Source organism: Xyrauchen texanus, chromosome 33 (genome assembly GCF_025860055.1).
Source record: "Xyrauchen texanus isolate HMW12.3.18 chromosome 33, RBS_HiC_50CHRs, whole genome shotgun sequence".
NCBI lineage: Eukaryota > Metazoa > Chordata > Actinopteri > Cypriniformes > Catostomidae > Xyrauchen > Xyrauchen texanus.
In genome coordinates this window covers 25,625,241-25,640,122 of record NC_068308.1, presented here as the reverse complement: position 1 = coordinate 25,640,122, position 14,882 = coordinate 25,625,241, and the positions used below count along the sequence as shown (strand labels likewise).

At 37.2% G+C, this 14,882-nt stretch overlaps 1 protein-coding gene across 2 annotated transcripts in view; it reads right to left on the bottom strand.

Annotated features, from left to right (window-relative positions):
• Positions 1–14,882, bottom strand: part of LOC127626798 (voltage-dependent T-type calcium channel subunit alpha-1G-like) — a 204,726-nt gene that overhangs the window by 30,818 nt on the left and 159,026 nt on the right. For both annotated transcript variants that reach the window (XM_052102848.1, XM_052102849.1), the window contains exons 24-25: positions 11,723–11,874; positions 4,314–4,423 (exon numbers count right to left, since the gene is read on the bottom strand). In XM_052102848.1, coding sequence (XP_051958808.1) covers positions 4,314–4,423; positions 11,723–11,874 — 262 coding nt within the window. The remainder of the gene's footprint in view (positions 1–4,313; positions 4,424–11,722; positions 11,875–14,882) is intronic.

The window sequence follows — 14,882 nt, the reverse complement described above, 5'->3', positions numbered from 1 at the left end:
CAGAAGGGGAACCCTTTCTTTTACTCTGGATTTTTCTTTTACACCATGTTTCTCATAAAAATATTTTCATTGTCTAAAAATGGCTTCAAACTTTGTGGCTAACATCAAATAACTCCCTCTGAGGGTCAAATATTACACTGTCATGATGGGTGAGCAACAGAGCCTGTTTTAGGACACTTCAATTGTCTAGGGCTTAAAGCCATGAGAGGTGTTTCATTAGATATGTTGAGAAATGTAAGTCAAATTATTACCCAGAGAACAAAGTGTACATTTATCTTCAATTATTGTGGACTTGGAGCATATTGCATGAAAAATCTGATCCAAGTAGCAGTAATTTCCAATGTTTTAAATCAATAAGCTCTTAAACTTGAAACTGCTGTTAGACATTTCACAATATGCTGTTCTAGAGGTGAAGGTGTAAAAGTTTGAACACATTTGTTGAGAGATCCATTTTAAAACTAGAAAAAGTTAGTCGAGACAAACTTTAAGTTGGCTTGTGAAAGTTTGGACCAGAAAGTTTGAAGTTTAAAGTAGTTTGAAGTTTAAAGTAGTTTATAGTTTAAATTAGTTTAAAGTTTAAATTAGTCTAAAGTTTAAATTAGTTTGAATTTTAAAGTAGTTTGAAGTTTAAATTAGTTTATAGTTTAAATTAGTTTAAAGTTTAAATTAGTTTAAAGTTTAAAGTAGTTTGTAGTTTAAAGTAGTTAAAAGTTTAACTTAGTTGCTAGATAGATAGATAGATAGAGAGATAGATAGATATTTACCCTCAGATAGATAGATAGATAGATATTGACCCTCAAATAGATAGATAGATAGATAGATAGATAGATATTGACCCTCAAATAGATAGATAGATAAATATTGACCCTCAGATAGATAGATAGATAGATAGATAGATAGATAGACAGACAGATAGATGCTAGCACGTTTTTAGCATTTTTAGTACTTCGCTAGGTGATGCTAGCATGTGTTAGCATGATGCTAGCACGTTTTTAGCATCTTTTAGCACTTCGCTTGGCGATGCTAGCATGTGTTAGCATGATGCTAGCACGTTTTTAGCATGTTTTAGCACTCCGCTAGGCGATGCTAGCATGCGTTAGCATGACGCTAGCACGATTTTAGCATGTTTTAGCACTCCGCTAGGCGATGCTAGCATGCGTCAGCATGATGCTAGCACGTTTTTCGCATGTTTTAGCACTTCGCTAGGCGATGCTAGCATGCGTCAGCATGATGCTAGCACGTTTTTAACATGTTTTAGCACTTCGCTAGGCGATGCTAGCATGCGTTAGCATGATGCTAGCACGCTTTTAGCATGTTTTAACGACTCGGCTAGGCGATGCTAAGCATGTGTTAAGCATGATGCTAAGACGCTTTTAGCATGTTTTAGCGACTTCGCTAGGCGATGCTAGCATGTGTTAGCATGATGCTAACGACGCTTTTAGCATTTTTAGTACTTCGCTAGGTGATGCTAAGCATGTGTTAGCATGATGCTATGACGCTTTTAGCATCTTTTAGCACTTCGGCTTGGCGATGCTAAGATGTGTTAGCATGATGCTTAGCACGCTTTTAGCATGTTTTAACAGTTCAGCTAGGCGATGCTAACATGCGTTAAGCATGACGCTAACACGCTTTTAGCATGTTTTAAGCACTCGGCTAGGCGATGCTAAGCATGCGTTAAGCATGATGCTAAGCACGATTTTAGCATGTTTTAAGCACTCCGCTAGGTGATGCTAAGCATGCGTCAGCGATGATGCTAGACGCTTTTCGCGATGTTTTAAGTACTTCGCTAGGCGATGCTAAGCATGCGTCAGCATGATGCTAAGCACGCTTTTAGCATGTTTTAAGCACTCGCTAGGCGATGCTAAGCATGCGTCAACGATGATGCTAAGCACGCTTTTAGCATGTTTTAAGCACTTCGCTAGGCGATGCTAGCATGTGTTAGCATGATGCTAACGACGTTTTTAGCATGTTTTAAGCACTTCGCTAGGCGATGCTTAAGCATGTGTTAAGCATGATGCTTAAGACGTTTTTAGCATGTTTTAAGCACTTCGCTAGGCGATGCTAAGCATGTGTTAGCATGATGCTAAGACGCTTTTAGCATGTTTTAAGCACTTCGCTAGGCGATGCTAAGCATGTGTTAGCATGATGCTAGCACATTTTTAGCATGTTTTAGCGACTTCGCTAGGCGATGCTAAGCATGTGTTAAGCATGATGCTAGATGCGTTTTAGCATGTTTTAGCACTTCGCTAGGCGATGCTAGCATGTGTTAGCATGATGCTAGCACTTTTTTAGCATGTTTTAGCACTTCGCTAGGCGATGCTAGCATGTGTTACCAGTGTAGACTGATTCCCAAACAAATGACTCTAATGAGCCGGTTCTTTTGAATCTACAGTATGAAACATACAGTGTGACCAGTGTAGTATGATTACAACATTAATGACTCTAATGAGCCAGTTCTTTTGAATCCACAGTGTGAAACATACAGTGTGACCAGTGTAGACTGATTCCCAAACAAATTACTCTAATGAGCCGGTTCTTTTGAATCTACAGTGTGAAACATACAGTGTGACCAGTGTAGTCTGATTCCCAAATTAATGACTCTAATGAGCCGGTTCTTTTGAATCTAGTGTGAAACATACAGTGTGACCAGTGTAGTCTGATTCCCAAATTAATGACTCTAATGAGCCAGTTCTTTTGAATCTAAAATGTGAAACATACAGTGTGACCAGTGTAGTCTGATTCTCAAATTAATGAGTCTAATGAGCCGGTTCTTTTGAATCTACAATGTGAAACATACAGTGTGACCAGTGTAATCTGATTACAATATTAATGACTCTAATGAGCCAGTTCTTTTGAATCTACAGTGTGAAACATACAGTGTGACCAGTGTAGACTGATTCCCAAACAAATTACTCTAATGAGCCGGTTCTTTTGAATCTACAATGTGAAACATACAGTGTGACCAGTGTAGTCTGATTCCCAAATTAATGACTCTAATGAGCCGGTTCTTTTGAATCTACAATGTGCAACTTACAGTGTGACCAGTTTAGTCTGATTCCCAAATGAATGGCTCTAATGAGCCAGTTCTACAGTGTAGTGTTAAAAAAGTTTAACTTAGTTGCTAGATAGATAGATAGATAGATAGATAGATAGATAGATAGATAGATAGATAGATAGATAGATAGATAGATAGATAGATAGATAGATAGATAGATATTGACCCTCAGATAGATGCTAGCACGTTTTAGCATGTTTTAGCGTGTGGCTATGAAGATTTTAGGTCATTACTTTTTGGCTGCTTGATAAAATAAATCCTCTGAGGGAGAGAGAGAGGAGAGATGCAGGGCTGACAGGCCCTTTTTGTCTGTGTGTGTGAAAATGTCAGTTGGGATTTAAATTTCTGAACATTCCGCAATGTTAAGTCAATGGGAGTTTTTTCCGAGTTTGATCGTCATTTTTAGGAAAACCGTATGTCCGATCAGTTAGAAAAGATATAGCACACTATTCGGGATTAGTCTGAAGGTCTGTGCCGAGTTTGGTGCCTGTAGCTTAAAAGCTCTAGGAGGAGTTAGATACCGAAATTTCACCGCTAAGAAGAATAAGAAGAAGAATCGGTATAATAATAAGTTTAAGTAGGATTTCAGTAAGTTGGCTCTCACAAGCCAACTTAATAATATCAATTATCTATGTGCCAAAGTTCTCTCATTAATATGCAAATAGCTGCTTTGCATTTTTTTCTACATGGATTAGTGATCTGTGAATACATTGACATGGTCAATTTGCTCATTATGTTATTGAAAGAAAAGGCTAATTACATGAGAACTTCTAATGGCCTTTCAACTTCAGTACTGTTTGCTTGCACTAAACCTAATTCTCATATTGACTGATTGTTTGTGAGTAATTAAAAGAGTAATGGATCATTCAAACCCAATATAGAGAATAGACATGTTAAATATTGCCTATAAACTGAATGCTATGCACATTAAAACTGTAATGTCAGGTATTTCAAACTACGTTTACACTCATTTAGGAGGAATAAATACCCATCATTGTCGAAGATATTTTAACAACCACAAATTATATAAATTTGGTTTTTGTTTTCTACCACAGATGCCAGCTTTTTCAGCCCTCAATGTGGTTCTCACAGACTGAGGCAAACCAATGAATCTCAAAGCTGTGTCATCAATATCATTTCAAGGGATGTGGCCTTTGATCTACTAAAAAAACATATTGCATTCACAAAGAATCATCCTTTCTGAGGTGAGTGTATCTCAGATATGAGCAGTAACTTTTGAGAACGTCATGTCTCCTACCTGTCCTTGAAGAACCGGCGAAATCCAAAGGCGACAAGCTTGAAGACGGACTCCAGCACAAAAATGATTGTGAAAATGTAGTTACAGATCTTCAGAGCCTCATCCAGCACCTGTTATAAAGAAAAGAGAATTTAACAGTGAAAAATGTTGAAGTAATATGACATCGTAAGAACAAAGAACTCATACTTGTCCAGCCATTTGGATGGACAAACAATTGGTAACACTTCACAATAAAGTTCTATTTGTTAAAATTAGTTGACAATGAACATTACTTTTACAGCATTTATTAATCTTGGTTAATGTTAATTTCAACATACAGTAATTTTTTTTTAATTTTGTATATGTTGACATGAATAAATGCATTATGAACTAACATAAAACAATTGTATTTTTATGAACTAACATTTAAAAATATTAATAATGTAAATGCTATGTAAAATATATTGTTCATTTTTAGTTCATGATACCCATGTGTTACCAATTAATTTAAAAAATATTCATTTTGCCATCTCTGAAAGTACTGAATGTGAAGAAAACACAACCTTTAAACTGTACAATCTAACATAGAGACTGCCCGGTTATTTAAAATAAAGTTTATATATTTTTTTTTTTTTTTGCATTATTTATAGATACTTGGTTATAATATTGATTTTATAGGTAACAGCCATAATTGTTAATATTGACAATTTATTTAAACTTACTGATTTAATTCAAGTATATAAGACACTGTATGGTTAGACTTTTTTTTACTGGGAATCAATTTCAGAAAAAAAATATTGAACATTAAAAGTTAAAGGGATAGTTCACCCAAAAATGGAAATTGTCTCATCATTTACTCACCCTTTTGCCATCCCAGATACAGTGCCTTGCGAAAGTATTCGGCCCCCTTGAACTTTTCGACCTTTTGCCACATTTCAGGCTTCAAACATAAAGATATAAAACTGTAATTTTTTGTGAAGAATCAACAACAAGTGGGAAACAATCATGAAGTGGAACGAAATTTATTGGATATTTCAAACTTTTTTAACAAATAAAAAACTGAAAAATTGGGCGTGCAAAATTATTCAGCCCCTTTACTTTCAGTGCAGCAAACTCTCTCCAGAAGTTCAGTGAGGATCTCTGAATGATCCAATGTTGACCTAAATGACTAATGATGATAAATAGAATCCACCTGTGTGTAATCAAGTCTCCGTATAAATGCACCTGCTCTGTGATAGTCTCAGAGGTCCGTTTTACACAGAGAGCATCATGAAGAACAAGGAACACACCAGGCAGGTCCGAGATACTGTTGTGGAGAAGTTTAAAGCCGGATTTGGATACAGAAAGATTTCCCAAGATTTAAACATCCCAAGGAGCACTGTGCAAGCGATAATATTGAAATGGAAGGAGTATCAGACCACTGCAAATCTACCAAGACCCGGCCGTCCCTCTAAACTTTCAGCTCATACAAGGAGAAGACTGATCAGAGATGCAGCCAAGAGGCCCATGATCACTCTGGATGAACTGCAGAGATCTACAGCTGAGGTGGGAGACTCTGTCCATAGGACAACAATCAGTCGTATACTGCACAAATCTGGCCTTTATGGAAGAGTGGCAAGAAGAAAGCCATTTCTTAAAGATATCCATAAAAAGTGTCGTTTAAAGTTTGCCACAAGCCACCTGGGAGACACACCAAACATGTGGAAGAAGGTGCTCTGGTCAGATGAAACCAAAATCGAACATTTTGGCAACAATGCAAAACGTTATGTTTGACGTAAAACCAACACAGCTCATCACCCTGAACACACCATCCCCACTGTCAAACATTGTGGTGGCAGCATCATGGTTTGGGCCTGCTTTTCTTCAGCAGGGACAGGGAAGATGGTTAAAATTGATGGGAAGATGGATGGAGCCAAATACAGGACCATTCTGGAAGAAAACCTGATGGAGTCTGCAAAAGACCTGAGACTGGGATGGAGATTTGTCTTCCAACAAGACAATGATCCAAAACATAAAGCAAAATCTACAATGGAATGGTTCACAAATAAACATATCCAGGTGTTAGAATGGCCAAGTCAAAGTCCAGACCTGAATCCAATCGAGAATCTGTGGAAAGAACTGAAAACTGCTGTTCACAAACGCTCTCCATCCAACCTCACTGAGCTCGAGCTGTTTTGCAAGGAGGAATGGGCAAAAATTTCAGTCTCTCGATGTGCAAAACTGATAGAGACATACCCCAAGCGACTTACAGCTGTAATCGCAGCAAAAGGTGGCGCTACAAAATATTAACTTAAGGGGGCTGAATAATTTTGCACGCTCAATTTTTCAGTTTTTTTATTTGTTAAAAAAGTTTGAAATATCCAATAAATTTCGTTCCACTTCATGATTGTGTCCCACTTGTTGTTGATTCTTCACAAAAAATTACAGTTTTATATCTTTATGTTTGAAGCCTGAAATGTGGCAAAAGGTCGAAAAGTTCAAGGTTGCCGAATACTTTCGCAAGGCACTGTATGTGTGACCTTCTTTCTTCTGCTGAACACAAACAATGATTTTTAAAGAATATATCAGCTCTGAAGGTCCATACAATGCAAGTGAATGGTGACCAGAACTCCAAAAGCTCGAAAAAGGAGATAAAGTCAGCATAAGTAATCCATAAGACTCCAATGGTTTAAACAATGTCTTCTGAATAGACCAAAATGTAACAGACCATAATGTAACTCCTTTTTCACTTTACATCTTGTCATTGAAGTCTCTAGGCACGATCATGATTTCAAGCTTGATTACACTTCCTAGCTCTTGACGCATACCCAGAGTGCTATATGGCACTATAGGAAGTGTAATTGAGCTTGAAATCATAATCGCCAAGAAGACTGCAGTCAAGATGTACAGTGAAAAGGGGTTACTCTTTGGCATTCACCCAAAACCAACTGGATCACTTCAGAAGACATTGATTAACCTGTTGATATGCACCCCCTTTTTGAGCACAAACCATGAAAATGACATACCTGAACTTAAATGGTTGTATTTTCTGAACCCTTTGGAAAATGGACATAGTTGTATATCTTTAGAATGAAGACACTTTGGGCTTTATTTCCCAAGTTTTAGAATTAATATATGTTGTTACTTTTTTAAGTTAGATAAGCTGAAGTTTATAGTATCGGAAATATTTTGTGCTGAACATGTTTTTATAATCTAAAAAAACAATAATAAAAGTGCCAAGACAACCCAGAAATACAACGTTCTCAAAGCCACAAATCTAAGATGTTACATTTGAAATTTGAAGATTTGGGTGTAAAAAAAAAAAACGAGGTCCCTGCAAGCTATTTTTCTCTGAAAATCACTGCCGGTATACAGAGTAAAATTAAGGCTCCACCTTTCAAGACGGCACAAAATTTAACCGCACTTCCTGGCTATTATGAATAAAACTACACCACATTTTTAAAGATAGACTTTGGAGACAGGCTCATTTTGTTTACAGGACTCTAATATATAAGATCATATACAGTTTTACAACATGAATGCTACTCAGATTGCATAATTTGTTGAAGAACGATGACAAAGGGTAATTCTTTCAGGCGAGATTGCATGTAAACTATCAATATTATAGAATATATCAATATTTATCGTAAGTATAACTTTTATGGACAAAAAGTGCTATTGGATGTTTTTCAATGAACGACTGACATGGACAATTGACCCAAGTGTGGCAAATTGGATTCATATGGCGATCGCGATTTCATAACAAAGGTATGAAGTCCCGTTTTGATATTGCATATTTTCATTTGTACTCCTGGCACATATAACTAAATTGCTGTTTCTGGAGCATTGCTGTCATGAAACAGATATCGGATATCAATGTTGAACCCTTAGACCTTTGAAAACATGTATAATTAGTTTTTATTTAATTTATAGACGGTAAATTATATTGTAAATGTTCGCAGAGTGACGTCACTCCCGAGTGCGGTGAAATTGCGTATCTACAGGTTAAACCACTTGAGAAATATGGGTTACTTTTATGCTGACTATATCTCCTTTTTTGAACTTTTGGAGTTCTGGTCACCATTCCCTTGCCCTTTATGGATCTACATAGCTGAGATCCTCTTCTAAAAGTCTTTGTTTGTGTTCAGCAGAAGAAAAAAATTCATACACATTTTTGGGTGAACTAAACCTTTAATTTCCAACACATACACCACAAAACAGTAAGTAAATATACAATCTGTGGTCTATGGAGGATGGAATAGGTCATTCTGCAATCAATCAGAGTAAAGATGATGAGCTATCATAAGTGGTTCGATTAGCCAAGGGGACACAGCAGTCATTAGCTGGCATTATCAGGATCTTACAGAGTTGGCGGACATTGCCCGGAGTCCTCCCTCCCCCATCTACAACACAGTAATTAAGGCCAGGCCAAGTCTGATAACACACCAGAAAATCAATTGATTGCGTTCACAGAATAAGTGGTCAAAGCCTAATAATCCCCTCCGCTTCACTTCTTCCAAGATTCAGCGTACCACCAGGGCTCTTATTAAAACAGACTTGCTATTTTCAGCCACTGGCGAGGTCACAGACCTCCATTATTGATGGGTGCAAGCCCTGGGAATCATCCCAACAGAAAAGTCTGATGAGAATAGTAAAGACCAGCTGTTTGTAGCAAATATGACAATTTAGGAAAATAGGAATTCTCTCTAATTTGAGGGTAACTCTGTCACTGTAAAAGGACACAATATGGCCAAAAGTATGTGGACACTGAACACCACACCCATATGTGCTTGTTGAGCATTTTACAATCATTGGCATTAATAGGGATTTGGTCCTCCCTAACAGCTTCCTCTCTTCTAAGATATCATTTAAATCTTAAAAAAGAGATTTGCTCTACATTTATTCTTTCAAGGCATTTAAGGCATCGTTCCTATATTTTGTACCTATACAATTTAAACTGAAATGTTCACATTCGCATAAACTCTTATATAAATTCTAACGTGCAGTGAAGTGACTGATCAAATACATTGGGCCTTCTAGATGAAATATGAGCAAAATAAATCTGTGTGTAAATGCATGCTATAATAGTTTTACTAACGATTTGTACACACATTTGCTGTGCTCATGTTTCATGAATAAGGCAAATTTACTTAACCTGTGCGTAAAGGGAACAATGGAAAGGAGGCGGCGAGAACCGGCTTGACAACATAAATAACAGTTTAATGAAGAAATAAACCAAAAGACACAAAAACACACATAGTTGCCCGTTAAAGTTCTTTCTCTGTCGCACCAACTTCCACAGTCGGCGTTTATCCCTCTCGGAGGCTTGATTAGCCTGATAAGGGACCAGGTGTGTGGAATCATGACCTGGCCCCACCCTCCGCCCTGTCACACTGTGTTCGGCTTTTTTTTTTTGTTTATTTGCCCTTAATGTTTTGTTTGTTTGTTTGTTTTGGCAATGTAAAAGCCCTAAGAATAAAAAAGCATCAAACTTCTATTTGTATTTATGGGAGATTCTTTATCCATAAGATGAAATGGTTGGAAAATAAACCTAATTTTAATGTATTTCTAATAGAACTGAAATGTTATTATAAGATGGTAAATCTATGTAAAATTAATAAAGCACAAATATTTGTTACAATTGTTTGATTTATCTAACTTAACAGATTACTTATCTTTGTCTTTTGAAACCCCTCTTTTTTTATTACTATTGTCACTTTATTTTTTTGTATGTTTGCATCTGAACGTGTTTAACATTGCAGCCAATGCTGCCTCAAAGTCGTTACATTTTTAATGAGGCGCAGCACGCAGAATTCGTTTGGCGCCAATGCGCACTTCTGCCAACAATACGATGACTCATTTTTGCCACACACAACCTCGCGAACAAGCAGCTGCATTGAGTATAAACTAGGTTTTATATATATATATATATATATATATATGTATAAACTCAGCAAAAGAAACGTCCTCTCACTTTCAGCTGCTTTTATTTCCAGCAAATTTAACATGTGTAAATATTCCTATGAACATAAAAAAATCAACAACTAAGACATAAACTGAACAAATTTCACGGACATGTGACCATTAGAAATGGAATTATGTGTCCCTGAACAAAAAAAAATCAAAAGTAACAGTCAGTATCTGACCACCAGCTTCATTAAGTACTGCAGTGCATCTCCTCCTCATGGACTGCACCAGATTTGCCAGTTCTTGCTGTGAGATGTTACCCCACTCTTCCACCAAGGCACTTGCAAGTGTTCCTGGACATTTATGGGGGGAATGACCCTAGCCTTCACCCTCCGATCCAACGGGTCCCAGACGTGCTCAATGGTATTAAGGTGCGGGCTCTTCGCTGGCCATGGCTGAACACAGTGATTCCTGTCTTGCAGGAAATCACACACAGAACGAGCAGTATGTCTGGTGGAATTGTCATGCTGGAGGGTCATATCAGGATGAGCCTTCAGGAAGGGTACCACATGAGGGAGGAAGATGTCTTCCCTGTAATGCACAGCATTAAGATTGCCTGCAATGACAACAAGCTCAGTCCGATGATGCTGTGACACACCACCCCGGACCATGACGGACCCTCCGTCTGAGCACTGATGGAGGGATTGTGCATTTCTGGTGTAACTCTGGCAGTTGTTGTTGCCAGCAACAACAAGGATGATCAGCTGCAATTTTGCCCTGGCCACATCTGCAGTCTTCATGCATCCATACAGAAAGCCAAAGGCATGATCACGAAGATGAACAGGGACCCTGGGCATCTTTCTTTTGTTGTATTTCAGAGTCAGTAGAAAGGTCTCTTTAGTGTACTAAAGTTTTTTAACTGTGACCTTAATTGTCTACCATTAGGTAGACAATGTAAGCTGTTAGTTTCTTAATGACTGTTCCACAGGTGCATGTTCATTAATTGTTTATGGTTCATTGAACAAGCATGGAAAAATTGTTTAAACCCTTTACAATAAAGATCTGTCAAGTTATTTGGATTTTTACAAAATTATCTTTAAAATACAGTGTCCTGAAAAAAGGATGTTTCTTTTTTTATATAAATGAGGGATGAGTCTAATTTCTTTTTTTTGTGGAAATCAACTTTGTCACAAATGCTGTTAAGTGAGCTTGAACTTGTAGCCTTCTGAACCCGAAAAATCCCTTTATATTCCTCCCTCCCTCATCTTTCTGTCTGTCTGTTTATTATTCCCTTTATCTTTGCTCCATCCCTACTGAAAGCACCACAAAACTGTCACTGGGAATTAATAGAAGTATTTCCCCCATAAAAAGTGACCTTTGTCAGAAAATAATTATAATTAAAAAAAAGAACATTAACATTAGCTGATTGGGATCTTAACTTACATTTACATCATTTGCTGTTACATTAACCAACATGTTAATTTTCTTAATGGAATATCAACAAACACATGCACTCTCAGAGCTGGCACTCTAAAAGGTACTACCTTGGGTTGCTGGTAGTGCTCCATGGACATGGTGATGACATTTAGCCCGATGACAATCGTGATGAAAAGGTCCAGATAGTGGCTTGTGCACATCTTGTGGATAAGACGCCGTGTGGGTGAGTAATCGGAGTAATAGGGTTTAGTCTGGGCTTCTGAAGAACCATGGGAACAGAGAGGAAGCATGAAATAACCATATTGAACAATTTTTTGTACACACTCATTTCCACACCAAAACAGGAAGGGAAGAAGGAAAGAACCAGTGGAAAAGAGAACAAGCTAAGAGATAGATTTAACATGTATCACCCTCCATGACAAGAAAAAACATCACAGAGAAGCGAACAAGTTAAAGGAATAGTTCACATAAAAATTAATTTATTATTTATAGTATTTACCATCACATTGTTCCAAACCGATATGACTTACTTTCTTCCAAAAGAAGGACAAAAGGAGTGAATTGTGAAAAATAAATTGGTCGCTCTTTTCCTTGCAATAAAAATGAATAGGGACTGAATGCAAAAACAACACAAAAGTAGTTTATACCACTTGTGCACTATATTTCAAGTCATCTCAAGTTGATGAAAAATAGACTGTGAATAACTATTTAAAGTTCAGTCTGTTTCTAACACAGCCAATTTAGAGCACTTGTCATTTTGACTAATTTTATTATACTTTTATGATGCTTTTGTGTGCGATTTGAAGCTGCAGAAGAGTGATTATATTACAACGGTGATAGTATTTTATAGGATATTATAATATATTATATATGATATTATAAGAGGGATAGTAAATTCTTTAACATTTCTCTATTTGTGTTCCATGTGGGTAAAATAGAAAGTCATAAGGGTTTGAAATCACATTATGTTGTATAAATAATGACCAAATTTTCATTTGAGGGTGATCTATTCCTTTAATAGTGGATAGGTTCCTTTGGCCTGTCTCAAATGGAAGGTCAAAGGCACAGAAGCCCAAATTCTCTAGTATTATCTCATAGGCTCCCCTGAAAAATGAAATAAACTCCATTCCTTAAGTTATTATAAATATCACATCTGCATATTCTATAAAACGTTAATTTTACTGTCTGATCCACTTCAAATCTTTATGTCACTACTCTATTGTTTAGTTTGTCCCTCACACTGCAAACAAAGAGGGCTGGCAGACCAGCAGGGGATGGGGGTGGGCTTATCATCCCTACACACAGGCAGGGCTGCGAGCGGCAGCTGTGTTCTCTGTGGTCCTGTCAGCCCATTAGGCAGGCTGTTCCTGGCACCAGCCACTGGATCAGAATAACAGGTGCTGCGTCCAGCCTTTTAATTTTTATATATAATGGTGCCGCATCAGCAGTATTTGCTTAATCACATGGCTGCTCCCCACTGGATAGTGAGTATGACTAATTTGGAATATGCCCAAATTTGCTCGTTAAACTTGATGTGTGTAATTTGTTGGATGTTAAAATACTATCTTGCATCGCAGCTTTTGTAATTTGTTACAAAAGGTCAGCATGTGTTCAACGAACAGTATCTTTTTTTATGGGCAATAATGGAAAAAATATGCAATAGTTTATTTGTAGCCGAGACTTTCAAAAATAAACCTACTCTGAGAAATATTCACTGGAGCAAAAATTTGACAACTAGCCACGGTCTCTATATACATGCATGTGACATATATGGGGTCACACTGGTGTGAGGTCCTAGGATAAAATGCCAAACTACACCAGTTCTGTGGGTAACTGCCAATGGAATTTTCAAATACATCTGGCTTTAATTGTGCTTATTGGAGACATGTTCCTGGTTTTCTTAAATGTGCTGACTCAACATTACTTGTGCTTCTAAATCTTGGAAGTCCAGACTTGGCTAAACATTGCCACTTTTGTTATTTATTTACTTTATTGTTTTTTATATTACTGTTAGGATCTAACAAAATCTTTGATGAGGTCAATGTTGTCCTCTTTAACCCATGCGTTTTAGATTAATCGATTTGGTCTGTAGACAACATTATCCAGGGGGGCAACAACCATGCTCAAGACCATTCATTGGGACTAAAGATAGTGGCTGTGTAGACTGCCCCAGTTTCACAGGTGCTTAATTAAAGGGACAGTTACACAGCAAGGGAAGTGCTGTGCAGGGAACTGTTTGCTTAAAGGTTTAGCAGCCTGGTTTTACAGCAGACAGGTTAGCACCCATAGGACATCCCCACTAGTCTACTTCCCTCTACCCTCTTAAGTGAGACACTCTCCCTTTGTTAACTTTCATTCAAAAAGTCTTGCAAGTTATTAGACTTAGATTAGAAAAAATTATTAAATGAATTTTAATTGGCTCACATCACCAAATACATTTCTGCATTAGCAGGATTCTCATATAAAAGTTGAATTTATATGCTAGTTTACTCCTAAAAGCTATCTAAAAAAGATATTTTAGCATACATTCATATATAATTAAAATGTACAATCTTTATCTCCAGGAAAATGGACCAAAAATACTGATGACTCATCTTACACAACACAGATTTTTGTCCAGTCAAAAGTTCTCTAGATTTAGAATGTCCCTTCCCCTAACATTACCTTCATCTGACTAGCAGGTTGGATTATGGCTCTGACACAACTAAAGGATAAAAAACTATATAAAAAAGGAATGATCCCTATGATATGTCCAGCCCAAACATCTGGTTTCAATAGTAAATCTATCAACATTACAGAAAACTGCACTCTTCAAGAAATTTCATGGGGACTTTAAGCTATAATGATATATTTGTGGTCTGAATAATCCTATTCAGTAACAAAGGGAAAGCTCTCTGAATAACCATGGGTTTATCTCTCATGAGTACTGCACTGAGTTAAATGAAGGAAAAAAAAAAGTTCTTCCTTGGCTTGCATATCAGATGGCAAGTGAAGGACTTGGCATCCCATTTATGAAAAAAGAAAATATTGGTTTCCTATTGGCAGCAGTATCACTCTGTTGCTATGCCATAGCAATGGGTCCAGCTAAAGTCCACATCAGCATCAGCCAAATCAGCTTTAACAGGGTTTAAAATGAGGGAAAATGAATCAAAACTATTTTTAACCAACACAAGGATGAAATAGTGCTGGAGAATGTGGCTCTTGGACCTCTCCATCTCTGTCTCTATTTTTGTGGCACAAGCTAATGATACCATGACAATGATTTAA